This window comes from Bos indicus, chromosome 4 (assembly GCF_029378745.1).
Source record: "Bos indicus isolate NIAB-ARS_2022 breed Sahiwal x Tharparkar chromosome 4, NIAB-ARS_B.indTharparkar_mat_pri_1.0, whole genome shotgun sequence".
Classification (NCBI taxonomy): Eukaryota; Metazoa; Chordata; class Mammalia; order Artiodactyla; family Bovidae; genus Bos; species Bos indicus.
Window position 1 is genome coordinate 13,638,274 of NC_091763.1, and position 27,887 is coordinate 13,666,160.

Sequence of the window (27,887 nt, forward strand, 5' to 3'; positions counted from 1 at the left end):
TCCAGTATTCTTGCCTGGAGAATCCCATGGACAGAGGAGCCTGGTGGGTTACAGTCCATGATGTTGCAAAGAGTTGGATATGACTGAGTGACTAATACACTTCAGTGCCTTACATATGCTTGGGGGCCACTTGAGGCATGCCACAGTGTAAGAGACGTGGTCTTGAAACAAATAGACTTCAAGCAGGATCTCACTTTGTCATTTATTAGCAACTTAACTTGGAACAAATTCCTTACCCAGTTTCTTACCTGGGCTGCTTTGTCTGTAGAAATGGGAAAACCCGTTGCTTACTTTAGAGAACTGCAAGAATCAAATGAGTGAACATGTCACCCAGCCCCTTGCTGGATGCATAATGAACACGTAAAGCATGTTGGTTCCTTCCTCGCTAGTAAATGTCAGATTTTATTTTTTTATAAGAACAAACAGCTTGAGAGCAGATCTGGCAATTTCCGAGTAAAATTCCCCTAGGTTAATTATTAGATAATTCAGCCCTGTGAATAATCACAAACTTCCCAGTAGTTGGTATTCTCTTTAAAATAATAATTTTAATATTTAAATAATCATGCAGAGAATGACTACTTTTTGCTGGAAAATAAAATATTGATTAGTCATGTTCAAACAAACATACTAGAGGAGACTTTGAAATCATAAACACTTTCATGACTTGAGTTAATCAGTATCTTTATGCCTTTTGATCCCAGTTATAAAAATTACACCAAGAGCATTTCACTGGTATTTGAAGAAAACTCTCCCTGTTTTCTAAAGGGGTTTTTAAGCCCAATAATTTAAGATTTTTTTTTAAAGTGGGAGCCAGCGATGAGACCCAGATGTGAAGCTGTGGGATATTATTCCAGACGCATCTGGCTGCTCATTGGCCACTGTGGTAGTGGTGTGGATGTTTATAGAGCTGCCTTTTCACATGTGACATAGTTAAACTTCAGATGGACAGTCTGGAGACTTCTGTGTTTATCTGGATGTTAGTTTCTTTGAATGGGCTTTGAATCAAAGGCCTTTCTTAATAGGCCTTTGATTCATCCGCTGAGGAGTGTTTTCTAATAAAGAATGATTACTTCCCCTGGTGGCCGCATACATGTGTCTCATTGCAGGCTTATACTTCCTCTGCACCAACTGGCAAGTTGTAACTCTCTGCAGCTTTCTTAAGCTGGGGGAGTTCAAAGAATGAATAAAACACATAGACTCAGGCTTAATTATTTTTGATAGGAAAAAAAAAAGCTGATGTTCAAATTTTTACTGACAAACTTATGTTACATATATACAGTATAGTGAATAAGAAGGAAAAGAACTAAATTACCCATGAGCAGAGAGTGGTATGATCAGCTATAATCCTGATAATCCTGATAGTATATTTAATGGAGCTGCCTTATGGAAATCCCAGGTAGGAATGACGTTTTCATAAAATGTACTCTAACTCAAAAATACCTGTGGTGAAATTCAACCGATTTATTTCTAATGCTGAACATAGAGTTCATGTATGGTGAGTAGGTATTTCTACTTGCTATAGAGTCCTCTTAGTTATTTTACTACTTGAGTTTCTTTTACTTGAGCTTTTAATTGTTGGCATTATTTAACAAAGGATTAAAGATAGGATCTTGCTGCTGAGCATAGGGTCACTAACATAAAAAAGAGTATTTGTAATTCAGGAGATTTTGGCACAAGTTTCTCGTGCTAGGACTTACTAGGCCTGGATTCCGAGGTCAATAAAACCAAGCCCCTACACAAAGAGCTTACAGTCTAGTCATGGGCATAGACCGGGAAAAGCCATAATACAATTTGACACGTGCCTTCATAGGAGGACATACGTAATGCTAAGGGGGCTGATGAGAGACAATGAGGGGTGGTGAATGATTAGGTAGGATTGTCTGGAGGACTTGATGCCTACATGGAGTCTTAATGAATAAGTTAATAATGTAACCAACACAGGAGAGGCTTTTCAATGAGAGTGAGTGTCAACTCATGGTACAGAGGCTGTACCTATGAACCTCAGAACTAGCCCAGTGAGGCTGGGTCATAGCTAGGGGTTGGGAGGAAAGAGGGTAGGTTGTAAGAGATTAGGCAGAAAAGTAGAAGCTAACAGAAAACGTGTGCTCAGTTGCTCAGTCGTGTCCAACTCCTTGCAACCCCATGGACTGTAGCTCTCCAGGCTCCTCTGTCCATGGGATTTTTCCAGGCAGGAATACTGTAGTGGGTTGCCATTTCCTCCTCCAAGAACAGATCATGAAGGGTCCTAAATGACCTATATTTTATCTTGAAAGTAATGATGAGCCATTAAGCTATTCTAAGCAGAGAAGTGACTTAGTCAAATACATGTTTTGTAAAGTCATATTGACAAAGGATGGAGAGTGGAGTAAGTGAGGGTGGGGCCTGGCAAGCCTAGAAGCAGAAAGTCATTTAAAATGTTGTTGTCTTCATCCAGACAAGAAATTCATTTAGGAGGCTCTGACCTTAAGGATAGAAAGAAGCATACATTTGAAAGGTATTGAGGAAGTACTGAAACAGCACACAGAGAAGAAAGAGGGAGGAGTAAAAATGAACATGAGTGTCTGGCCCAGACAGTCAAAGTCCTAATGTGATGAATGTTGAAACGTTGGAAGAGTAATAGGTTTTTGTAGAAGGCAGCAAGCTCACTTTTCTGTGCATTGCATCTGATGTGTCTATGTACAGCCTTGAGAAATCTGCAGCAGCTGTAAAATATACACCTTAGAGAGAGATCAAGCCCAGAGATAAATATTTGAACATTGTCAGTATATGAATGCTAATTAAAGCTATTGATGAGATCACCAGGGAAGAATGTGTAAACAGAGACCGACAAGAGGACAGAAAACAGCCCCAGCCCCCCATAGGTAATAGAAGGAACTGTAGAGGCTAAAAACAGTGGTTCAGAAGAGTGGGAGAGAAAGGTGTGATGGAAGCCAGCATAGGAGAGAGGAGGAAGCCGCCCAAAGGTCAGATACCGCAGAGGTTCAGCAGTGTGAGTAGTGTGGCGGTTACTGGTGACTATGGCCAGCACATGTGGAATGTTGCGGGTAGAAACCAGATTGCAGTGGGCTGAGACACGAAGTTGGTGCTAAGTTATGTGCTGTGCTGTGCTTATAATCGCTCAGTCGTGTCCAACTCTTTATGATCCCATCAACTGTAGATCAGGCTCCTCTGTCCATGGGATTCTCCAGGTCAAGAATACGGGAGTGGCTTGCCATGCCCTCTTCCAGGGGATCTTCCCAACCCAGGGATCGAACCCATGTCTCCCACATTGCAGGCAGATTCTTTACCATCTGAGCCACCAGGGAAGCCCTAGTATACTGGAGTAGGTAACCTATCCTTTCTTCAGGGGATCTTCCTGACCCGGAAATCAAACCAGAGTCTCCTGCATTGCAGGCAGATTCTTTATCAGCTGAGCTACCAGGAAGCCCCAGTATTAAGTCTGCCACAGATTAAAAAGCAAGTACCATTTCAAGTTGGAATAAGAATCTTTCCCTGTGTTGTCATCTTGGCATAACGCATCTTGTGACTTCTTCCATTTAGTACCCTGAGCTGATGGTCGCTTCCTACAACAACAATGAAGATGCTCCGCATGAACCAGATGGAGTAGCCTTGGTTTGGAACATGAAGTTTAAGAAAACCACACCAGAGTATGTCTTCCACTGTCAGGTAGGAGTCAGCACTGCAAAAATAACTGACATCTCCCGTGAGGCCAAATATAGCTCCTGCTGCCTTGCATCTGTTCCGTGTGGAGAAGAAGCACTGAGTTTAAAAACGGAATTGTTGACAATTTTGGAAAATTCCCCCACAGTAACCTAATGTTTTGGGAAAGTGGCCACCCTCTCCAAACAGTTAGGAAGCCTGGTTGGGGACTGTGTGTCATTTTCTTTCTATTTAAAACAGCGCCATGAGCATGAGTTTATAAAGGCCTCGCACTTAGGAAGAAATCCGGGTGTACCACTTCCTCTGCTTAGCAGGAACATATGTTTGCCCACCCACGTGGACATCCGCAGAGCAAGAGCATTTCAAGTTCCCTCCTCGCTCTGAAATGCGGTTCAGTGCGATTTCGCCAGTTTTAAGTGGACGGGCACCATCTTACTTCACAGATAATAATACTTTGGTAGCCAGTTTAGGGGAAGGTTTATCACCCGCTTTTTTGAATCATTGAGAAATACAGATACTGTTTGTGGTTTGCAGCTAGTTTGGGATGTTTTACTGCTTGTGTCTGCTGACGCATCGGTCCACTCCTCCAGTCGACACAAAACAGGCTGAAAGTATGTAACAACTGCCCTGTTGCCACGGCTCTGCTGAAATAATAGGCCCTGGTAGTGGCCAGCACCAACCCCTGTATTAATGCCCCTCTCCTGTGATTACGCACAGGAAGATGCAAGCAAGCATTCTTGCTCAGAGTCTCAGCTCCTCAGATATTACAAATCTGCCACTCTTGCTCTGAAAACAAATACATCAGTTGAGGAGACTGGGTAAACCTGTTGATATTTGAAAACTTAGTGCCATTTTATATCTAAGAGCTGAGTATCGTTTTGAACTAAAATATGTTTAGACTTCAGAACATTATCAGATATAATTTGAGGAACAAGGACTGCTGGAATAAAGGTCCTAGTAGCTCCAACCTGATTGAGTAACCTCTAACTCTGACCATGTTTTTCTAATTTGCTATCATAAAAACAACAAGAAGTCCTGGTCTGCCTAGTAAATAACCTTTATTTCTTGAACCTTTGAAATGAGAACAGTTTTTTCTTTCTTTTTAAGATTATCAAATTTGTCAGTCTGATATGCTCTTTCTGTAAACATAGAAGCTCAAAATCCTAATTTTATTCAGTTTAAAGAGTTTTTGCTGAATTACCGAGAAAATACTAAAAGGATTATGGGATAAACAGAAGCACATTTAAAAGAAAAAAAAAAAGCACCATTTGAAGTATTTTGAATAGTGTATAAAATCATATACTGAATTTTTTTTAACTTTAAGAAGTGACACACTATATTGTTTTGGTCAGTGTACAAAATGTTTATCATCAAAAAAATGTTTATTATTATATTAACTAGCAGTAGGTCGCCTGTGACAATAACAATTTGAGAATGTGCTTAACATTCACAGCATTGCAGAGTAACAGGTCAGTGGGAACTAATAAGTTGAGTGAAGACACAAATTCCAGAAGAAACCTTCTGGAATTAACTGGAATTTTCAAATTTTGTGTTTTCTGACACAATGGTTAATGCTAGCATTGACTGAGAAGAACATCCTTTCTTTTCGTCTCCTGCTATCTTTGGGATCGTTTATGAAAAGCTTCACTAGAATGCCTTTAACCTTATTTTTACTTGCTTTTTAAATGCTCCAATGTATGTGTTCTAGAAGATATGCTCTTGATTTTTTTTTCAAGTCAGAGTGCTCTTAATATCCTACCAAAAGATACGAAGATATCTCTGTATTCCCCCAAATTCCTGCTACTATCTGCACTTCATCTGGTGACCAGAAACTGGTGGGGGTTCTTAGCTTTACCTACCATTCTTACTGAGAAAGGGGAGACTCCTAGTCCTTTGAAACTTTGGGGTTATGTGATATATGTAAAAGAACAGTCTACTGATTTAACTATTAGTCTAGGGTGTAGTCTAGTCATTTTTGAAAGCTTCCAAGCGAGTTGAATATGCAGCAGTAGTTGAAAACTCCTGCCGTGTAGAGGAGAGAAGAATAAAGGGGGTGATCAGTGATGAGACTAGTTGGCTTCTTCATTTGAATGTATGCCCATCATTCTTTTTTCCCCTTTGACCCAAACTAGAGAGGAATTTCTTGCTTTTGCTCCTCTGATGCCCTGCCACCTGATCCTATTTGAGAAATTTCCTACCCAAATCCCTGCCCCTTCTTACCACGCCCCCCCACCACCTCCCCGCCAACAGACACTTATTCCCTCTGGCTCACTCATTGCTGGGATCTGCTTCTGTGGTGGTCAGAAGAGCAAGAGTTTTTCCAGGAGGGGATTCAGCCATGTTGAACATGACACAGCATGCCCTGGACAGTACCGTTTCTCTTGGGATAGTGACCCATCTTGCCATAGTTGATCTTGAAGTTTGAATCACCACCAAGTAAGTAACAGTGTCTGCAGAAAGAAAACAGAAGTGCTGTGATCCTGAGTATGGCTGAGGTGTTGGGAGACCAAAGCAGGGTTAACTTGGACAGCCAGGGAAGGTGCACATGACTTGGTGGGTGGAGGTGAGGTGGAGGGAAGAAGTAACAGGATAGTTTGGTTGCCGTGAAGTAGCCATGGTAGTTCAGGGGGAATTTGGAGTGGCCACAGAACTAAAAATAGTGACATGTAGAAGTCTTAGCCGCTCAGTTGTGTCTGATGCTTTGCAACCCCGTGGACTGTAGCCCATCGGGCTCCTCTGTCCATAATTCTCCAGGCTAGAATATTGGAGTGGGTAGCCATTCCCTTCTCCATGGGATCTTCCCAACCCAGGGATGAGACATGAGAGAAACCAAACCCTCCTCACTGTCTTTGTTACTCCACTTCTAATCATTAGTGAAGTTGCTCAGTCATGTCCGACTCTTTTCGACCCCGTGGTCTGTAGTCCACCATGCTCCTCTGTCCATGGGAGTTTCCAGGCAAGAGTACTGGAGTGGGGTGCCATTTCCTTCTCTAATCATTAGTAGAGCTTATTTATTACAGCTGGTCCTCTCTAGACACACTCTCACTGAAATTGGGTAGGTTGAACTTGTTTCCACATTCTCCTGTGGTGTTCTAATAATTTCAAAATTAGTTTGCGTAATAAGAAAGGGGGCTGAGGGTAGGGAGGAGCTGCGAGTGCCTTATGATTGTATTTTTTATCAGTTTGGAATAATTGCATTAGCTGGCCATTTCTTGCTGATCTCTGCCGATTCTCCGTGTTTGGGGCAAGTGTATATAGTTGCAAACAAATCCTATGACTCAGAAAAACATCATTTGGGGCACTAGAAAACAAATGCACAAGATGTAGACAGCAGTTCAGTGTTCCTTTGTGAAGACTGACAGGCTTTTATCCTAATGGTAAAAAGATTGCAGGAGGAAGGCTCCTTTCTCTCTGAAAATAGCAAGGCCAAATACCCTCTACTTTCGTGGGCAGTATTCTGTCGTTACTAAACTGAATTTTTAGTATGGGCTCTGGTTCCACATTTTCTATTTTCATTTCAATAAGAGCCATCCGTACTTGGAAAACATCAGTGGACTCTGCGTAGCAGTCAGTCCCTGGTCCCCGCCACGCCATCTGGCAGTGCTCCTGCTGTCTTCTGTAGTGGCTTCCCCACACTGTCATTAGGTTATGCATCTGACCACCCTGCATTGCTTACCCTGGTGTGGTCTTTCTCTTTTAAAACAGAATGAGTAGAATCAGAAATACATATCTTAGAATTAGCTGCATTGAGGAAAGTGGAAAAGCTATATTTAGAGGCTTGGCTTTGTCAGAGGTTTTTATTTTTACTTTTATTTTTTTTCCCAATTTGGTTTCTTTGTCCTTGGCATTCTCTTCTTGAGGATTATCTGACAGTGACCTGAAATTGACATACACCCAAATCGCTCCTGATTTGGGGGTTGGAGGGGGAAGCAGAATGTGAAGTGGGGTTCATACCAACTAACCTCATTTGTGTCCATGTTTAAAATCCTCAACTGACTTTTTCCTCATCTTCTCTTCTCATTAAGGTTCTATAAAGATAACAGGTGAGATTGCAGTGACAGCTTTAGCCGTTCAGCGTCTGGTTCTGCATGAGGTTCTCCCGGGCTGCAGATCTCCCTGGGAGGAGTGATGGGAATGTGGGCTGCTGGTGGGGGGAGTGGACACAGTGGACAGGCAGCTCTGTTCCTGGCTGACCACACTGCCGAGTGACCATGGGGCAGTTGGTGAGGCATTTGTCGTCACGTCATAGAAAGGAGACTTCCTCCAACTCTGCTGGAGCTGTGAGGTTTATTGCAATAAACTTGATTTCTTCTCCCATCAACTTTTGTCCCTTCCCTAGCCCAGACTGTGGCATGTAATCTAAATAACAAAACAGCTATAGATACAAAGATATACATTCATTTAAAAGAATTTCCCAAGGTATTTTATGACCAGAAAAGTGTTAGAATTTGACTTAAGGATTCTTTTCTAATTAAGGGAGGGTAACTTCCTTATGGCCTGACTGATTTTTTTTTTTTTTTTTAATGTCATTTTCTAAGCTTTTCAATGTGGAAAGTAGTTGTTGCTCAGTTGTTGTTCTTTAGTCGCTAAGTCATGTCTGACTCTTTCGTGACCTCATGGATTGTAGCTTTCCAGGCTCCTCTGTCCATGGGATTGCCCAGGCAAGAATACTGGAGTGGGTTGCCATTTCCTCCTTCAGGTGATCTTCCTGACCCAGGGATGGAACCTGCATCTCCTGCATTAGCAAGCGGATTCTTTACCACTGAGCCACCAGGGAAGCCCTGTTACTCTGTAGAGGTCAGAAAAGAGAAGGGATGAATGAAGAGAAAACAACTATATCCCAATAAATTTGAAAAAAAAAAAAAGTTTATTTGACAACTAGGGTTATGTATTCAATATGAATTCCTGGGATGACAAAGTAAGGGCACATATTAGGTGCTTAATGACTGGAGAATGAACTCCATGGATAAGGACGTGCTGACAAATGTAAGACCCAGTTTTCAAAGGCAATGCAGGATGGGGAGACCCCAAAGAGCAAACCAGCATCGTTGGTTGTATAGATTGTGAGATGCATTTCAAAGTACATAATTATGGGTAATTAAGGAATTCATCGGAGAAGGCAGTGGCATCCCACTCCAGTACTCTTGCCTGGAAAATTCCATGGACGGAGGGGCCTGGTGGGTTGCAGTCCATGGGGTCGCTAGGAGTCGGACACGACTGAGCGACTTCACTTTCACTTTTCACTTTCATGCACTGGAGAAGGAAATGGCAACCCACTCCAGTGTTCTTGCCTGGAGAATCCCAGGGACGGGGGGGAGCCTGGTGGGCTGCCGTCTATGGGGTCGCACAGAGTCAGACACGACTGAAGCGACTTAGCAGCAGCAGCAGCAAGGAATTCATGTGACACAAAGGTAGAATTAAACTTTTGCATAAAAGATTCAGGTTATAAGGATCAGACAAGAACAGCAGCAGCACAGCAGTGCTATTTTGTGTCTTTAGGAAAAAGCACATGGTGAGAACTCAGTTGGTTAGAATCCCCCTGCAATGCAGGAGACCCCGGTTCAATTCCTGGGTCAGGAAGATCCACTGGAGAAGGGATAGGCTGTCCACTCCAGTATTCTTGGGCTTCCCTGGTGGTTCAGCTGGTAAAGAATCTCCCTGCAATGTGGGAGACCTGGGTTCGATGCCTAGGTTGGGAAGATCCCCTGGAAAAGGGAAAGGCTACTCACTGCAGTATTCTGGCCTGGAGAAGTCCATGGACTGCATGGAGTTGCAAAGAGTCAGACATGACTGAGTGACTTTCACTTCACTTTCACACGGGAATTTACATGTACTTACTGAAATGAAATGCAGACACTTGGAAACTCTTCTTTCATGCCAATTGAGTATGACTGGTCCGATGAGAGAGGCTTGAGCTAGACACTGATTCTTATTAAATCAAACAGCAGGGACTTTTCTTTTTCTGTTTCAACCCAGGAAGCTGGCAGCAGAGAAACTGCCTTGCCAGCTTTCATTCTTTATCTGCCTGCTTTCTAGAATCTTTGCTAAAAATTAACGTAAGAAGAAGCAAAACTGATCATTAGGATACATCTAGGGAGATTATTAGTTGTCGGCAGGATTATAACAAAGAGATAGTATCAGGGGCTATTCTTCATCTAAAAATAGCATTGAAGGAGCTGTATACTTGACAAGTGACCAAGCGAGCTATTATTACATGCAAGGGATGCTGTAAAAGAGAGTCCATCTTTGAACAACTTATTTTTAAATTGTTTCCTTTGTCTTGCCATGTCATATTGCAGGTGATCAAGCTGACATTTAGTATTATTACAAAGCTACCTAAGATTTATTAATGTTTGCTCTGCCCCATTGATGTGCACATCGGTTGGAGGCATAGAACTCAATGTTGAAGATTTTATTCCGTCCCCTAAATGCCCTTCTCTCTTCTTGCCATGCACTGTGCTAAAACGGTCTGAACTGGGCTTTCTGCAGTTGTGCTTCATCAAGGAATTGCCCAGGAATCATTGGTACTGTGTAGTGAGCTCCTGGAAACAGCATGAGTGGGGTTTCCAGCCTGTAACTCTGCTTGTCCTCCCCACCCTGCCCCCTGGCCGTTCACTGAGGTCCCAAGAGCTTGGTCTCATGGAAATGAGTGTTATCAGGGGTCTGGCTTGAATGCCAATGGACATCTGTTTACCTCTTAGGATTATTGTGAGGATAAAAGAGATAATATGGAGAAGAAAATGGCAACCCACTCCAGTATTCTTGCCTGGAGAATCCCATGGACAGAGGAGCCTGGCGGGCTACAGTCTACGTGGTCTCAAAGAGTTGAATATGACCGAGCACACATACAAAAGAGATAATAGGTGTGTTGGTGTGCTCAGGCTGTCATAATAATGTATCACAGACTGGGTGGCTTAAAAAGCATAAAACAATTTTCTCACAGTTCTGGAGCTGGTAAGTTCAAGATCAAGGTGCCAGCTGTTGTGGTTTCTGCTGAGGACTCTCCCTGACTTACAGGTGACTGCCTTTTAGGTCCATCCTCACGTAGAGAGAGTGTGAGCGAGCTTTTCACATATATTAATACCATGACGAGGGCCTCCCCTTTATGACCTCATTTAAACCTATTACCTCCCAAAGCACCCATCTCCAGATAACATCACTCTGAGTTTTAGGACTCCAACATATGACTTTGAGGAAAACATAATCCCATAGTAATAGGTGAACATGCTTTGAAGAGACAAAAGCATTCTCTTTAAATTTGGTTGTTTCTCTATTACTGCATGATAGGCCATCTCATTGAAGGAAGCTTACACTTTGGTGTTCTTATTTTCCTTACTTGAGTAGTTTACAAAGAAATCTCACCTTACATGTTCATCCATTCACTCATTCCTTTATTCATACATTTACAGGGCACCCACTATGGCCAGATCCTCACAGCAACAATAGGCTAGAGCTGAGAAGAGGCCATCCCCTCTCCACAAGAACTCTTCAGTTGGCCCCAGTCCCCACCATGCCCTGATTCCCATCACCTGGCCGTCTCCTCTCATTAGATCCCCCTGTGTGCTTTTTATATACAAGAGCCAAGTGAAGAGGAAACCTGAGGCAGTTACAAAGTTCCACCTTCCCAGTCATTTAAACTTGTTTCATGACTAAATGATGAGATTACCGAGTCCTAGGAGACGGTTGGGGCTTCCCAGGTGGCTCAGTGGGTAAAGAAACTACCTACAATGCAGGAGATGCCAGAGATATGGGTTCGATTCCCGAGTTGGGAAGATCCCCTAGAGGTGGGCATGGCAACCCACTCCAGTATTCTTGCTTGGAGAATCCCATGGACCGGGGAGCCTGGCAGGCTACAGTCCATAGGTTGCAAAGAGTCAGATATGACTGAAGCGAATGAGCACAGCACAGGAAACAGCTGGGGCTTCCCTGGAGGTTCAGCGGTAAAGAATCTGCCTGCAATGCAGGAGACCTGGGTTTGACCCCTGGGTCGGGAAGATCCCCTGGAAGAGGGCATGGCAACTCACTCTAGTACTGTTGCCTAAAGAATCCCACAGACAGAGGAGCCTGGCAGGCTGCAGTCCATAGGATTGCAAAGAGTTGGACACAATTGAGCAACTGAGCATGCACAGGCAGCAGGCAGTATGTATAAAGGATTCACTGTTAGGCACCAAAGTAACCTGTGAATGTCAGTTATCTACTATTCAGGACTGAAATTCTAAGTATGTAACAATCTGTATGGTACTGTCCAGAGAGCATGGACTAGGGCCCCCTTTGTGTTAGGCATCTCACCTTTAGGTGCTGAAGGGGGAGGTCCTGACTGAAGGATGCACGAGGGAGGGTGCAGGGGTCTAGGAGCAGGGGAGCACTGGGAGGATGTGGGGAAAAGCATTTTTCTAACAAGTACAAAGTTATCTCAGTGTTTTGGTAACTGATACTATTGTGTTGCCACACATGGCTGCGGTAGGATCCCTGCTAGTCTGCTTCCCCCGTATCCACATAGGTACAGATGCCTCGGTTTTCACGGCTCAGTTACTCACACGGATTGCCTCGGGCACAGGCTTCATAAGAGTACCCACTGGTCTCTTCTATAGTTCGTGTGTGTGTGCAGTTGTGTCCAATTCTTTGCAACCCCATGGCCTGTAACCCTCCAGGCTCCTCTGTCCGTGGGATTCTCCTGGCAAGAATATTGGAGTGGGTCGTCATTCCCTCCTCCAGGGAATCTTCACAACACAGGAATTGAACCTGTGTCTCCTGCATTGGCAAGCAGGTTCTTTACCACTAGTAAAGAAGCCCACCGTAGCTCATGTGGCTGCACTGAATTCCGTAGAGATGTGCTGGCCCTTTGCCACGCTGAGCTCACTCTGTAGACCCTGGAGCGAGAGTAAAGACCATGAGGCTGACGCATGTTCTACTTTCATCTGAGACCAGATTAGCATCTCTGTTAGGAGCTGTGTCTCCTGAAGACTTGGGCTCCAGTCCCCCTGGTTGGGGCATCCATTCTCCGTAAATCTCAGATTGTGCTTTTCCTTTATCCTGCAGTATTTTAATATAGGCAGAAGCAGGTTGAAATTCTACCAGGGGGTCTCAAAGGAAAGAGAAGTCTCAGAGAGGCACCCCTCTCCCTCAGAGGTGTGGGGGTGGAGGATCTCACTCAGGAAAGGAAACAGCAGCCAGAGATGGACTGTGGTGAGGCTCCAGACCATGTTAGTGCTCCCTGCCCCCTGCAAGGGTGTTCTGGGCTGCGGCCACCTCTGAGGCGGCGCCTCTGCATTGCTTTGGCATCTTTTTGTTCTAAACACACTCAGTCTGGGCTTCAGCCTATCTGTTTCTAAAGAATAGACATCTTCCCCCTTTATGAGCTTCAGTGAAACCTTCCAGTTTGTGTATGTCTTTAGGTTGTCTCATACTGTTGGATGAAAGGGCTGTAATAAATACAGGTACAGTCATATTTCCCAAGTCACATCAGTATAACTTATTTTGGGCAGTGGCTCCTAGCAAAAAAGGAGGATCTGTCCATTTGTTATATTAAGTTTTGAGCTTATCTAAAAGCATTATTATCAAAGAATTTGTGGAAGGAGAATGAGCATCTTGACTTCCAGGGAAAGTTTTTAAATTATTTTTTTAATTTAAATTTATTTATTTTAATTGGAGGCTAATTACTTTACAATATTGTATTGGTTTTGCCATACATCAACATGAATCTGCCATGGGTATACACACATTCCCCATCCTGAACCCCCCTCAGCCTCCCTCCCCATACCATCCCTCTGGGTCGTCCCAGTGCACCAGCCTCACTCGTCTTTGTTGTGGTATGGGCTACTCTCTCGTCGTGGTACGTAGACTTCTCATTGCAGTGGCTTCTCTTGTTGCAGACCACAGGCACTAGAGGGATTTCAGGAGTTGCAGCTCCTGGGCTCTTGAGCTCAGGCTCAGTAGTTGTGGTACACGGGCTTAGTTGCTCCACAGCATTGGGATCCTCTGAGATCAGGGATAGAACCCACGTCTCCCATATTGACAGGTGGATTCTTGACCTTTGAACCACCAGGGAAGCCCCAGGGAAAGTTCCTTTAGCCTTCGTTGTGACAAGTGGTCCACAGTTTGCTTTTAGCATGCTCATATCTGATTTTGTTTTTATTTATACTTTTTAAATGTGTTCACCAGTAGCCAAAGAATTAAACAAGATGCTGCTTTCTTAGGCAAAGATTTAGCTTAGTTGATTTTTAGTTATGATCTCCTCTTAAATGTACTGAGTTCATATGTTACATCTACAAATCATTATTGCCATAATCACTTTATACTTTTGGTAGTTGCTGCTCTTTAAAGTTGATATGTTTTCTTCTTTTAACTTGTTTAAGAAGTACTTCCAGTATCTATGTACAGAGAGGTGTGTTTCTTAACATAATGTTGACTAGTTAAAATTAATTTTATCCTTTGTATACAACAGAGACCTTTATTTCTTTAAGTTTGTTGTGAATATGATCTTCTGAAAAGAGAAAGGGACAAGAGCAAAAGTATACCCAAGTGCCTGCGTGCACACACCCAAGACTCTCAAATCCTAGTCAAAAGCTATATTTCATAAAAGAGAATTATCGTAATGTTGATGGCTTGCCAAAACCTCAAGCAGTGACAGAATCCACAGAGTGTCCTGGAAGGGTTGCCTTTGCAAAGCCATGCCTCTCCAGATGGTTTGGATTAGAGATGTTTAAAAACACATGGCAGCATTAGTTTGGTTTAGAATTCAGAGTTAATTTGGTAGATAAAATAATGCAAATTTGAAACCCTAGCCTGTGTATCAGAAAAATCATCAAATCTTATGATTGCTCTTAGGGGAGGTTGGCATGTGATGTGTTGATTTTTTAAATGATCTAATTGAAATAATAAAATTAAGCAAGAAGGGATTTTAAAAAGGGATCGAAAATACAAGAGTCTAAGTAAAAACTTTCTTCTCTGCAGAATATTTATTCTTTTAAGCTGTCATATCCAATCAATTTGTATGGGATTCGACAGCCAATTGTCATTTCCTGAGATAAACTACGTAGGGTGGTTGTGTTACAGACGCAGCATGGGGAGGGAAAAATGGGAAAAGTCATTCTGGAGCATGATGGAAGAGGGGCCAAAATGTGCTTAGGGCCCAGAAAGTGTGGCCAGGATCCCCTCACCTTGCTAACAATAGCAGATAAGCAGCTTATACCCAAGGCTTTCCCTTTGGCTTATTCAGCTTTTCTCCCTGAACTTGTTGTTCAGTCATTAAATCATGTTTGACACCTCGCGATCTCATGGACCGCAGCACGCCAGGTCCCCCTGGCCTCCACTGTCGCCTGGAGTTTGCTCAAACTCATGTCCATTGAGTCAGTGATTCTATCCAACCCTCTCATCCTCTGCCACCCACTTCTCCTGTTGTCTTCAATCTTTCCCAGCATCAGGGTCTTTTCTGATGAGTCGGCTCTGCATCAGTTGGCCAAAACGTTGGAGCTTCAGCCCCTGTCCTTCCAGTGAATATCTTTCTGAAGGAAAGTGCTCTTGGTCTACATTTTAGAGAAGTATTTTGCCATGTGTGTGGTTCATAGTCTTAGCGGGGCTCTGTCTGAACGGTGAGGTGGCATGCTGTCTTTGTTCTCTGGCTCAAGAACTATAACACTTTCCCCAGGGCCCCAGAAAGCTCTGTCGCTAAAAGCCCAGCTCCTACTGTCCCCTTCCATATGTCTAAAATCAAGTGTCCCACCCTCTGATCCTGCAGCGGGGCAGCTGGAAAATGACTCTTGGAAGAGAACTTCTATATGGGAACACTATTCACTGAATGATGGCTATTATTGTGTATGCTACCTGCAGCACAAATGAAAGCATTCAGCTATGTTAAAATTGCCACTAGAAGAATGTTCGTCCGAGGGCTCAAAGCCTTTCAGAAAATACAGGACAAAGATGCTACAAAAATGGAGCCTGAAGGTTTTGAACAACAGTTGATGGGCTTCTAAGGGCTTGCCTCTTGAAAGAGGCACAGAGTTTCACTCCTCCAGAAGGGAACACATTTTGAGCATTTTCTCAGTGTAAAAATTAGAATTGCAGCTCTTAAGGTCTGGAAAGAGCTCCACAATCAAGGCAAATGTGCTCCTTTAGCCACAAAGTGTACACACATACAAGAATGTGAGGGGAGCATGGTCAGGTACTGTGAGCAGAGCTTTTGTGGGTTCGTGGAGGTTTCCGTAATTAATTTAATTTAGTTTCAGCAGCAGAGACATTGTATTAGCCAGTCTTAACTACTGATCCAGAGTTCTACATCCACACCCACTTAATATTTGTAACCAGGGATTGTATTTTCGTTTCATCGTCTAGTCATTTTTTTTTTAAATAAATGGAAAGGCAAACCCCAGCTAAGTCCAATTACCATTCTAAGATAGACTAACCATGTTCTGCTGTGTTGTGTGGGGAAAGGATTGTTTTTTGCTTTTCATTTTGTTTTTTGGCTGTTTGTTTCTTATATGAAAGTGTTAGTCACTCAGTCGTGTCTGACTCTTTGAAACCCCATGGACTGTAGCCCACCAGGCTCCTCTGTCCATGGGATTTTCCAGGTGAGAATACTGGAGTGGGTTGCCAGTTTCTTCTTCAGGGCATCTTCCTGACCCAGGTATCTAACCCAGGTCTTCTGCATTGCAGGTAGGTTCTTCACCATCTGAGCCACCAAGGAAGCTCTTTATTTCTCATATGAATTAATATTTTTTCCATAGGACCTATTCATATATAGAACTGTAGAACCTCAGGGTTTGAAGAAACCTTCATGGTTTTCTGGACCAGCTGCCTTTTCGATGCTTGAATTCTCTTGAATGGTTCCCTTTTCCCCTGCCCAGTCATCATCTTGCCTTGTTGAACATGGCTCATGCTCCTGTCCCGGGCAAACTACCCCCTCTCTGGCCAGTTCTGCAGCAGAATAATATTCCATCCTAAAGGACTGCTCATCACAGACAGAATCACCTTGGAATGTCAAAGGGAGCAAGCCCCAGAGTAGGGCAGCACCTTTGGGTTGCTTTGGGAGTAGGAAAGTACAATGCTGTCTGCCCTCCCCCACCCCTTCTCATGTGTCTTTCCATCTTCATCCTCACCTGCTTCCTTTCACATGGTGTCGTCAAAGGCATTGACAACATGTGTCAACCCATTGTCATTGAAACTCTTGAGAAGACTTCCCTTGGAGGAAGGTGCTTAGGGAAGTGCTACCTGTTCCCTCCAACCTGCTTGTACCTGTGTTCTACACCCCTGCTCCTGCCAAGCTGCACTTTTGAGCGATGCCCTCTGCCTGTTTCTTGGCATTTTCTTTAATATCCTTGGTCACATTGTGAGGTGAGGACTTGCTAAATTTCAGAACTGGGTTTCACCTGATTTTCCACTTTGAATAATGAAAGTTGCAGAGACAGGCTGAACACAAAACTCCTGCCTTTGGGACATTACAGTATGTTCTCCCCTTGTATGTGGATATTTGAGCCAGGTTCTATAAAACATCACCAACTTGGAGAAAGAGGAATCTTTATATATATATATGTATATATATATGTGTGTCAGATCCTCTGATATAATATCTGCTGATATGGGGCATTGTTAGTCTTGGTGTTAATGTATTTTCCTTTCTGTATGTGATAACCTGAACTAGTAAACAAATATTGGGGGCCTGACTTCTTTGATGAAGAGTTAAGAAGTTTCTGTTGTTTGTGTATGATGGTTTATAAATGGACATTTATGAAATCCTTGAGGGACTTAGAAACTATTCCCCCACGCTATTCATTTATTAGCAAGGATTATTTTTCACTGAATAAAGGGAAACCAGTCAGCCTCTATTAGTCTGCAATAATATCACAGCAATAATATCACAGCTAGCTAGGTAGGTCTCGTGTTCTAGGAATAGTGTCAAAATAAATGGGAAAGGAGTCCCTTGAGCTTCGCAGACCCATATTATTTCAAAACCAAGTTAAAAGTATTTCCCTCAAAACGCTTATGGATAAGTTTTCCATATCATGGAAACTTCTCCAGAGAGACCCAAGACTATCGAATCCTTCCTAGCAGTGGAATGAATTCAGCCCATAAATACCTTATATCACAGCTCTCACCTTCAAAACTCCTCTAAAGCAAGGAAGGATATAAATGAACAAATAAATCATGTATTGCTATTCTATGTAGTTCCCCCTGAAACCTTTAATGAGTATAGGTGTGACTGCTACTGCTAAGTCACTTCAGTCGTGTCTGACTTTGTGCGACCCCATAGACGGCAGCCCACCAGGCTCCCCCGTCCCTGGGATTCTCCAGGCAAGAACACTGGAGTGGGTTGCCATTTCCTTCTCCAATGTGTGAAAGTGAAGTCGCTCAGTCGTGTCCGACTCTTAGCGACCCCATGGACTGCAGCCTACTAGGCTCCTCCATCCATGGGATTTTCCAGGCAAGAGTACTGGAGTGGGGTGCCATTGCCTTCTCCATAGGTGTAACTAGTTCATATCAATAATGTTTGGGACCATAATTCTGAGACAGCAGAGAGCTGCAAAATACAGTACATTGGGAAGAATGAAAGTGCAGAAATAGGGCAACTCTTTGTGTTTTTATCTATAGAATAAATTTGCCACACCCCTTGATTGATGGCAGGTCAGCTGTTAAGCATCTTACCAGCATATTTTTTAAAAAAGACCAGTGGATTTTTGCCTAGTTCACTTGCATCAAAGTAGGAAAGATGATGCCTTGGAAAACAGGCAGTGTCAGTTAAAACAGTTTGGTATAAAAGCTCAGTAAGACCTGTATTAGAATTTTTTATTCCCAAAGCCTGATTACTTGGAGCCTGAATTGTGTTCCCTCTCTCTCTCTGGCAGTGAGCCTGAGGGGCCACGATCCATTTCACTAGCTGATCTGGTTCAGTGACCACCTGTGTTCCAACAGTGAAGTCAGACCAAGAGGACAGGCAGCTTGCTGGGCTGCTCAGATTCATATCCACTCCAGCCGCTCTATTTATTATTCCACTAGGGAATGCTTTGCCCTTGAAGGCTGATCCGATGAGGGTGGGATGACAGGCAGCAGGTATGCCATGAACAACAAACCCATATTCTTAACATATGTTTAATTTGAGTAACTCTCCTCCTTTAAAATACCTCTTGATTTTAAATCCACATCCTGATTTGCCCACTCTTGTTACCATTTTCTGCTGCATGTTCTGAATTAATCCTTTGAGGTGGTCATTCCCCGGAAAGAAAAAGGGAAAATGAGAACAGAGATGCAAAGTTGGGAATGTGAATGAAAGAGAATGGGAGAAGGCAGAGGGAAGGGGATCATTAAGTAGAATCTGTTTTCATGAGCTAGGCTTTCTTTGAGCTGTAGAAAGCAGGGGATGCAGAGGCAGAAGAGAAATACAAGGAAAGGCACTCGAAAGGTTATCCGTTAATATTTCTACTGAAGAATGGAAATCATTTTTTTTTGCAATGGAGCTCAATTTACAAAGATTATTTTCATTCTCCGTCGTACTTCATCTCAAAGAATTGATATAATCTAAGAAGTGGTTAAAATTATTAAAATAGTTTCCATAGCAGAAAATTAAATGATTTTACTAACTGTCAAAGTCAGTGTTTAAACTCAGATAATTTGAATTTTATTTTATATAGTGATCATGTCACTGGGATGTCTAAACATTCTTTGTGAAAGTAATAATCCCTGATTCTGATTTTTCATCAACAGAAAACTGACTACAGGTTAGAAATATTAGCCAGCATTGGCTGTTATTTGTAAAATCTACAGAGAAGGCTGGTTTTTCTTGAGGAATTCTGAATTAAAACACATTCCTCACCTGGGAATTATTAACCCTTTAAAAAGCCATTCTACTTTTTTCTCAGGTCTGTTTTCAGCTCAGAGGAACATGAAACTTATATACTTGATTTAGAATATTTTAAAGTGCAATAACAATATTTTATGCTATTAAATATATTATAAAGTGTCAGTATGTTACATTGCTTGATGTTACCAAATTCGTTTTCCCTATTTTTGTGTTTTAATTCACCTACCTACCTATCTATCCAATCCAGGTTTTCCTAGGCCACACCAGACTGGTTACATGAGGTCTTGTTTACAGTATAAACTATATTTCTATAATTCTTATCGCATCTGTGATTTAAGATTTCTTGAGTTCTTCAGCATCTCCCATTTTTTTCTGGAAGCTTCTAGAGGAGGTTGCAAGCCTGTGTGTAAATAAGGTTGCGGGGACTGCCTGTGACACTGCAGGCAGCTTGCTGGAACTCCAGCGCTGAGGTCCCACTGCCTTCCCCTACACCCTGACCCCATCAGACCCCTCAGGGATGACCTCGCACCCTCCAAAGTGAGCTTAACAACCACATGCAGGTTCATGGCTGCAGCTGAGCTCCAGAGCCCCGAAGAGCCCAGTGACTTCTAGAACCAAAGCCAGTCAGGTCAGGGCATGTTCCATGAAGAAGGAGACGAAATGATTATCCCCCCAAAGCGTGTATTCTTTGTGTCAAAGAATCCTAGGTAAGGTAAGCTGGTACCCCATGGAGTCTGCAGACTTCCTTATACATAGTCTTTACATTTTACCAGTGACACCCTAATGCCAGGTAGCTCTGGCGGACCCGTCCTGTTAGTCTGCTATTCGTGGCATAACTACCCAAATGGTGAACGCTGCTTAGGTTCAAACCTGACTACCTGCTTGATTTGATTTCGAGTTTGAAATACAGTCATCTTTACTTCAATGCTGGGGCAGTCTGCATATTTATCCAGAACAATTCTGTAGATACTTAGCACGCCTAGCGCCACGCTCAGTGCCAAGGCCACAAGGATGAATATGGTCTGTGCCCTGCCTGTGAGGAGTTGATTGCTCTTCTCCTGGATCACCAGCAAGAAGGTGTGATTTGAGGTCTTCATAATCTACAGAACTGAAATAATTGGTGCATACTTTACCCAGAACACCACGCCCCACCCCACTCCCCATGCTGTCACCCGACTTAAGGTTTAGTGTGAAAGGTTGCAAGTGGAGCTGTGCTAGGGATGGTTAGGTTACTTTGTGGAAAAGGCCTCTGGAAATCTGAGCTGGCTCGCCCGAGGAGGGAGGCGACCTCACATGAAGAATACCTACCTCCTACCTCAGGATCCTGCACATGGTTTGGGGATGGTTGGTGAACCACAGGTATTCCTAAGGCTGGTTCCTATTAGACGGGCAAAGCTAGAAGCCTCGCTTTTCCTCATCCTTGCTGAGGAATGAAACCAATAAAGTCAGTTACTATTTAGACAAGTGAGTGAGGGCTGTTCTTTTGGGAGAGAATGTTCCTGGGGAGGGACTGACCAATAGAGGCCACTGAGGGGCTTTTGGGGGGCTGGGGAGGACACAGCTAGAGAGGAGTGCAAGTCATGCAAAAATCAATGGCAACTCTGTTAACATCATTAAGCTAAGTCTACCTAAATCAAAATCACAAGGAAAACCTTGCCTTTGCATATATATGTATTTTGCATATATGTGTATTTTGCAAGTATATGGATTTTGCATACATATATATGTATATCAATTCCACAAATAAAACATGCAGTTCAAAATCTGGAACAATGACTCTCTACACAGGACTGAATTCTATAGAAGAAAAATTTCTAAGAGAAGTTTATATTGCCAGATGCTTGGCATCCTGTAGTGAAAACATTTTGAATGTGTTTTAAAATAGTCTTCCAGATGTGTGACAACATGTAGCTAGCTATCTAGCCATTGTGTACATTTTGGAAGAAGGGCTCTGTGTGTGTGCAAAACTGTGGTAGTTTATTCAAATTATACAGGAAAATGAAACTCTTTTATTGCCTTCTTGGTCTGATTGCCTTGAAAAAAAGTAGTTTGATTTTTTTTTTAAGGGAACTTTTTGACCAACTTTCTTCAACTCTGCATTTGACTTGGCTAATATAGACACAGAACTTTTCCACAATGCTTTGTACATACCATGTGAAAGGCATTATTGCTACCAAGCTGTAACACTTTCTGACTCTTGTTGAGTTGTGTTCAACTCTTTGCGACCCCATGAACTGCAGCACATCAGGGTTCCCTATCCTTCACCATCTTCCAGAGCTTGCTCAAACTCATGTTCATTGAGTCAGGGATGCTATCCAACCATCTCGTCCTCTGTCATCCGCTGCTCCTCCTGCCTTCAATCTTTCCCAGCATCAGGGTCTTTTCTAATGAGTCAGCTCTTCGCATCAGGTATCCAAAGTATTGGAGCTACAACTTCAGCATCAGTCCTTCCAATTAGTATTCAGGATTGATTTCTGTTAGGACTGACTGGTTTGATCTCCTTACAGTCCAAGAGACTCTCAAGAGTCTTCTCCAACACCACAATTCAAAAGTATCAATTCTTTGGTACTCAGCCTTCTTTATGATCCAACTCTCACATCCATACATAACTACTGGAAACACCATAGTTTTGACTATAGGGACCTTTGTTGGCAAAGTAATGTCCTTGCTTTTTAATGGGCTTTCTAGGTTTGTCATAGCTTTTATTCCAAGGAGAAAGTGTCTTTTAATCTCATGGCTGCAGTCACCATCTGCAGTGATTTTGGAGACCAAGAAAATAAAGTCTGTGATAGTTTCCATTGTTTTCCCATCTATTTGCCATGAAGTGATGGGACTGGATGCCATGATCTTAGTTTTTTAAATGTTGAGTTTTAAGCCAACTTTTTCACTCTCCTCTTTCACCTTCATCAAGAGGCTCTTTAGTTTCACTTCGCTTTCTGCCATAAGGGTGGGGTCATCTGCACATCCGAGGTCATTGATATTTCTCCCAGCAATCGATTCCAGCTTGTGCTTTATCCAGCCCGGCATTTTGCATGATGTACACTGCATATAGGTTAAATAAGCAGTGTGTCGGTGTACAGCCTTGATGTACTCCTTTTCCAATTTGAAACCAGTCCATTTTTCCATGTCTTGTTGTAACTTTCTTCTTAACCTGCATACAGGCTTCGCAGGAGGCAGGTCAGGTGGTCTGGTATTCCCATCTCTTTCAGAATTTTCCACAGTTTATTGTGATCCACACAGTCAAAGGCTTTGGCATAGTCAATAAAGCAGAAATAGATGTCTTTCTGGAACTCTCTTGCTTTTTCGATGATCCAGCGGATGTTGGCAATTTGATCTCTGGTTCCTCTGCCTTTTCTAAAACCAGCTTGAACATCTGGAAGTTCATGGTTCACGTACTGCTGAAGCCTGGCTTGGAGAATTTTGAGCACTATTTTGCTAGCATGTGCTGCTGCTGCTGCTAAGTCACTTCAGTCGTGTCCGACTCTGTGCGACCCCATAGACGGCAGCCCACCAGGCTCCCCCGTCCCTGGGATTCTCTAGGCAAGAACACTGGAGTGGGTTGCCATGTCCTTCTCCAATGCGTGAAAGTGAAAAGTGAAAGTGAAGTCGCTCGGTCGTGTTGGACCCTCAGCGACCCCATGGACTGCAGCCCACCAGGCTCCTCCGTCCATGGGATTTTCCAGGCAGGAGTACTGGAGTGGGGTGCCATTGCCTTCTCCGTGCTAGCATGTGAGGTGAGTGCAATTCTGCAGTAGTTTGAGCATTCTTTGGCATTGCCCTTCTTTGGGATTGGAATGAAAACGCATCTTTTCCAGTCCTGTGGCCACTGCTGAGTTTTCCAAATTTGCTGGTATATTGAGTGTAGCACTTTCACAGTATCATCTTTTAGGATTTGAAATAGCTCAACTGGAATTCCATCACCTCCATTAGCTTTGTTCGTAGTGATGCTTCCTGAGGCCCACTTGACTTCTCACTCCAGGATGTCTGGCTCTAGGTAAGTGACCACACCATCGTGATTATCTGGGTCGTGAAGATCTCTTATGTATAGTTCTGTATATTCTTGTCACCTCTTCTTAATATCTCCTGCTTCTGTTAGGTCCATAACATTTCTGTCCTTTATTGTACCCATCTTTGCATGAAATGTTCCCTTGGTATCTCTGATTTCCTTGAAGAGATCTCTAATCTTTTGCATTGTATTGTTTTTCTCTATTTCTTTGCATTGATAGCTGAGGAAGGCTTTCTTATCTCTTCTTCCTATTCTTTGGAACTCTGCATTCAGATGGGTATATCTTTCCTTTTCTCCTTTGCTTTTCGCTTCGCTTCTTTTCTCAGCTAATTGTAAGGCCTCCTCAGACAACCGATTTTGCTTTTCATTTTCTTGGGGATGGTTTTGATCACCATCTCCTGTACAGTGTTATAAACCTCCATCCATATTTCTTCAGGCACTCTGTCTATCAGATCTAATCCCTTGAATTTATTTGTCACTTCCACTGTATAATATTAAGGGATTTGATTTAGGTCATACCTGAATGGTCTAGAGGTTTTCCCTACTTTCTTCAACTTAAGTCTAAATTTGGCAAGGAGCTCATGATCTGAGTCACAGTCAGCTCCCAGTCTTGCTTTGCTGACTGTATACAGCTTCTCTATCTTGGCTGCAAAGAATATAATCAGTCTGATTTCGGTGTTGACCATCTGGTGATGTCCATGTGTAGAGTTGTCTCTTGTGTTGTTGGAACAGGGTGTTTGCTACGACCAGTGCGTTCTCTTGGCAAAACTGTTAGCCTTTGCCCTGCTTCATTTTGTTCTCCAAGGCCAAACTTACCTGTTATTCCAGGTATCTCTTGACTTCCTACTTTTGCATTCCCACCCGCTATGATCAAAAGGACATCTTTTTTTGGTATTAGTTCTAGATCTTGTAGGTCTTCATAGAACTGTTCAACTTCAGCTTCTTAGGCATTGGTGGCTGGGGCATAGACTTGGATTACTGTGATATTGAATGGTTTGCTTTGGAAACTAACAGAGATCATTCTGTCATTTTTGCACCCAAGTACTCCATTTCAGACTCTTTTGTTGAGAAAGCCTATGAGGGCTTTCTCCATTTCTTCTAAGGGATTCTTGCCTGCAGTAGTAGATAGAATGGTCATCTGAATTAAATTCACCTATTCCCATCCATTTTAGTTCACTGATTCCTAAAATGTAGATGTTTACTCTTGCCATCTCCTGTTTGACAACTTCCAATTTACCTTGATTCATGGACGTTATATCCCTGGTTCCTATGCAATATTGTTCTTTACACCATTGGACTTTACTTTTACCATGAGGCACGTCCACAACTGGGCGTTGTTTCCACTTTGGCTCAGCCACTCCACCCTTCTCCAGTAGCATATTGGGCACCTACTGACCTGGGGAGCTCATCTTTCAGTGTCGTATCTTTTTGTCTTTTCATACTGTTCATTGGAATTCTCAAAGGAAGAATGCTGAAGTGGTTTGCCATTTGCTTCTCCAGTGGACCATGTTTTGTCAGAACTCTCCACCTTATCCATCTGTCTTGGGTGGCCCTACACAGTATGGCTCATAGTTTCACTGAGTTAGACAAGGCTGTGATCCATGTGATCAGTTTGGTTAGTTTTCTGTGATTATGGTTTTCATTTTGTCTGCCCTCTGATGGATGAGGATAAGAAGCTTGTGGAAGTTTCCTAATGGGAGGGACTGGCTGTAGGGAAAACTGGGCCTTGGTCTGGTGGGCATGGCCATGATGAGTAAATCTTTAATCCAGTTTTCTCCTGATGAGAGATGCTGTGTTCCCTCCCTCCCTTACTATGGTGGGAGTAATGGTGGTAATGGCAGCCTCCTTCAAAAGAACTTATGCCAGCATGCTGGGCTCCCAGGACTGTTGTAGTCAGTGCCCACTGACCCTGCAGTAGGCCACTGTCAGCCCACGCCTCCACCAGTGACTCCTGGACACTCATAGGCAAGTCTGGGTCCCTCTCTTGTGGGGTCCCTGCTCCTTTCTCCTGGGTCCTGGTGTATACAAGGTTTTCTTGTGCCCTCTAAGAGTCTGTTTGCCCAGTCCTGTGAAAGTTCTGTAATCAAATCCCACTGGCCTTCAAAATCAAATTCCCTGGGGCTTCGCAGTCCCTCTGCTGGATCCCCAGGTTTGGAAGTCTGTTGTAGATCCTAGAACTTTTACAAAAGTGCGAGAACTTCTTTGGTGTAACTGTTCTCCAGTCTGTGGGTCATCTGCTCAGCAGCTCTGGAGTGGAGCTAATGGCGACCTCCTCCAAAAGGACTTATGCCACATGCCCTGCCTCCCAGGTCTGCTGCAGCCAGAGCCCCTGTCACTGCGGCAGACCACTGCTGACCCATGCCTCCGCAGTAGACACTTAAACACTCAAAGGCAAGTCTGGCTCACTCTCTTGAGGGGGCGTCTGCACCTTTCCCTTGGACCTGGTGCACACTAGATTTCTGACTCTAGAAACAGCTCTTTAGAAATTCAACTTTATTTTGTGCTTGTCTTCTTCATGGTAAATATGTTTACCTGTATACACACACATATATAAATTTTCCTAGTTTCTTTGTATTTTAAACCTTGTGTTTAAGAATATGGAGGTAAATAAGGGAAAGAAAATACAGTAGAGACTGGTTTCCTTTGAACTAGATTTTCCTGTAGAAGTTCACGTTCTTCAGTGAGAGCTATGTGCTGTGTTAAACCTATCTCAGGAGATCTAAATGTGCAAACACACATGCCTTGCTCAGCCACTCAGTCATGTCTGACTCTTTGCGGCCCCGTGGGCTGTGGCTCCTCTGTCCATGGGATTCTCCCATGGCAAGATTACTGAAGTGGACTGCCATTTCCTACTCCAGGGAATCTTCCCCACCCAGGGACCAAACCCACATCTCTTATGTCTCCTGCATTGGCAGGCAGATTCTTTACCACTGTGTCACCTGGGAAGCCCCATGCAAACAGCAAGTGCTAAATATTTAATGACCTGCTGAAACTGCAGGAGAAATTGCTCAGGAGAATTTGCATCTTGGAGTCTTGTGCAATTATTTCCTCTAGGCCACAGAGAGACATTTTGTTTGTCCTTAGGATAGAAAGTGAAAGAAAGTGAAAGTGACGTCACTAGTCGTGTCCGACTCTTTGCGACCCCATGGACTGTAGCCTACCAGGCTCCTCCCTCCATGCGATTCTCCAGGCAAGAATACTGGAGTGGGTTGCCATTTCCTTCTCCAGGGGATCTTCCCAACCCAGGGATTGAACCTGGGTCTCCCACATTCCGGGCAGATGCTTTAACCTCTGAGCCACCAGGGAAGCCCCGTGCTTAAGATAACCCATAAGTAAATCTGTGGACTTCATCCTTCATATAGTTTGATATCTTTGCCATGTTTAAAAAAAGAGAATGCATGGGTATCAGATTCTGAAGTACTGTTTCACATGTCAGTCTAGTTCTCAATACTTATCTATCAACATACTTATGTACAGTATTTGATTTCCAATTATTCTCAATTACTATTTAATACCAGTTATATATAATGCATGGATAGAACTGGGCATTGGGAGATACTGAGTGGTCGTCCCTTTATTAATGCTGCAATTAAGTAAAAAATGACAGGGTTTCTGTAATTGTTTTGACTACGAACTAGTAGAAGTTTGTCCAAGTGATATAGATGAACAGGTATAAAATATCAATTGCTTCAAAACAATGGAAAAACTTCAAAATGAAAATTTGTAATTGTCCATTATGAAGTTCCTATAGATTACCTGCCAAAATCACCATGAAATTTTACCTGCATTGGTGGAAGGAGGGTTGGGTGACACTTGGGGGTAGATTATTATCATATTTTATAATGCTGTGGGGACAAATTTGAAAAAGTTTTGACAGATGGTGTAGATGGTGTCTGAATCTTGATGTGATATTTGGTAACACCTCTAATGTGAGACCAGCTCATTGATCATGACTTAGATTTGAAAGATTTGAAGGATGCATTTTGGAGGGAAAAGATATGTAACATCCTGAGGGTGTTAATAATAACAGAGCTTGAGTTTTTCCTAGTAGAATTCCATATGCTGTGTCCATCTTTATTCATGGCTGAAGATTACCACCTCCTCTTTTTGTTGGTTGATGTGTCTGAAATGGTAATTGGGGAAAGGAATTTAGTATGAAATAGGATACAAGGGAAGTAAAAAGTCTATATTTTTGTCTCTGTGTGACAGTGAGCAATTCATTTAATTTGGTTGGGAAAAATCTGTCACAGAAGATTGTATTCTGTCTACTAGGTGAAAGAGAGTAAGATAGAACCAGAGTGCATTTTTAAAGCCAAAACAGGGTGAAGTACAACTTGAATTTGAATGAGTATGAAGGTTGTGTGTCTAGGAGGGATCAGAAATGTCCAGTATATCTGTGACTGTGACTTTGGCTACTGACAAGCCGTGGAA

The 27,887-nt window shown here is 43.0% G+C and overlaps 1 protein-coding gene across 7 annotated transcripts in view; it reads left to right on the plus strand.

Annotated features, from left to right (window-relative positions):
- DYNC1I1 (dynein cytoplasmic 1 intermediate chain 1) overlaps nt 1-27,887 on the plus strand; it is a 379,649-nt gene that overhangs the window by 241,233 nt on the left and 110,529 nt on the right. For all 7 annotated transcript variants that reach the window (XR_011566171.1, XM_070787517.1, XM_070787515.1 and 4 more), the window contains one exon: nt 3,541-3,666. Coding sequence is in view for 6 of the 7 variants with exons in the window: in XM_070787517.1 (XP_070643618.1) it covers nt 3,541-3,666 (126 nt within the window). In the remaining variant the exon portion in view is untranslated. The remainder of the gene's footprint in view (nt 1-3,540; nt 3,667-27,887) is intronic.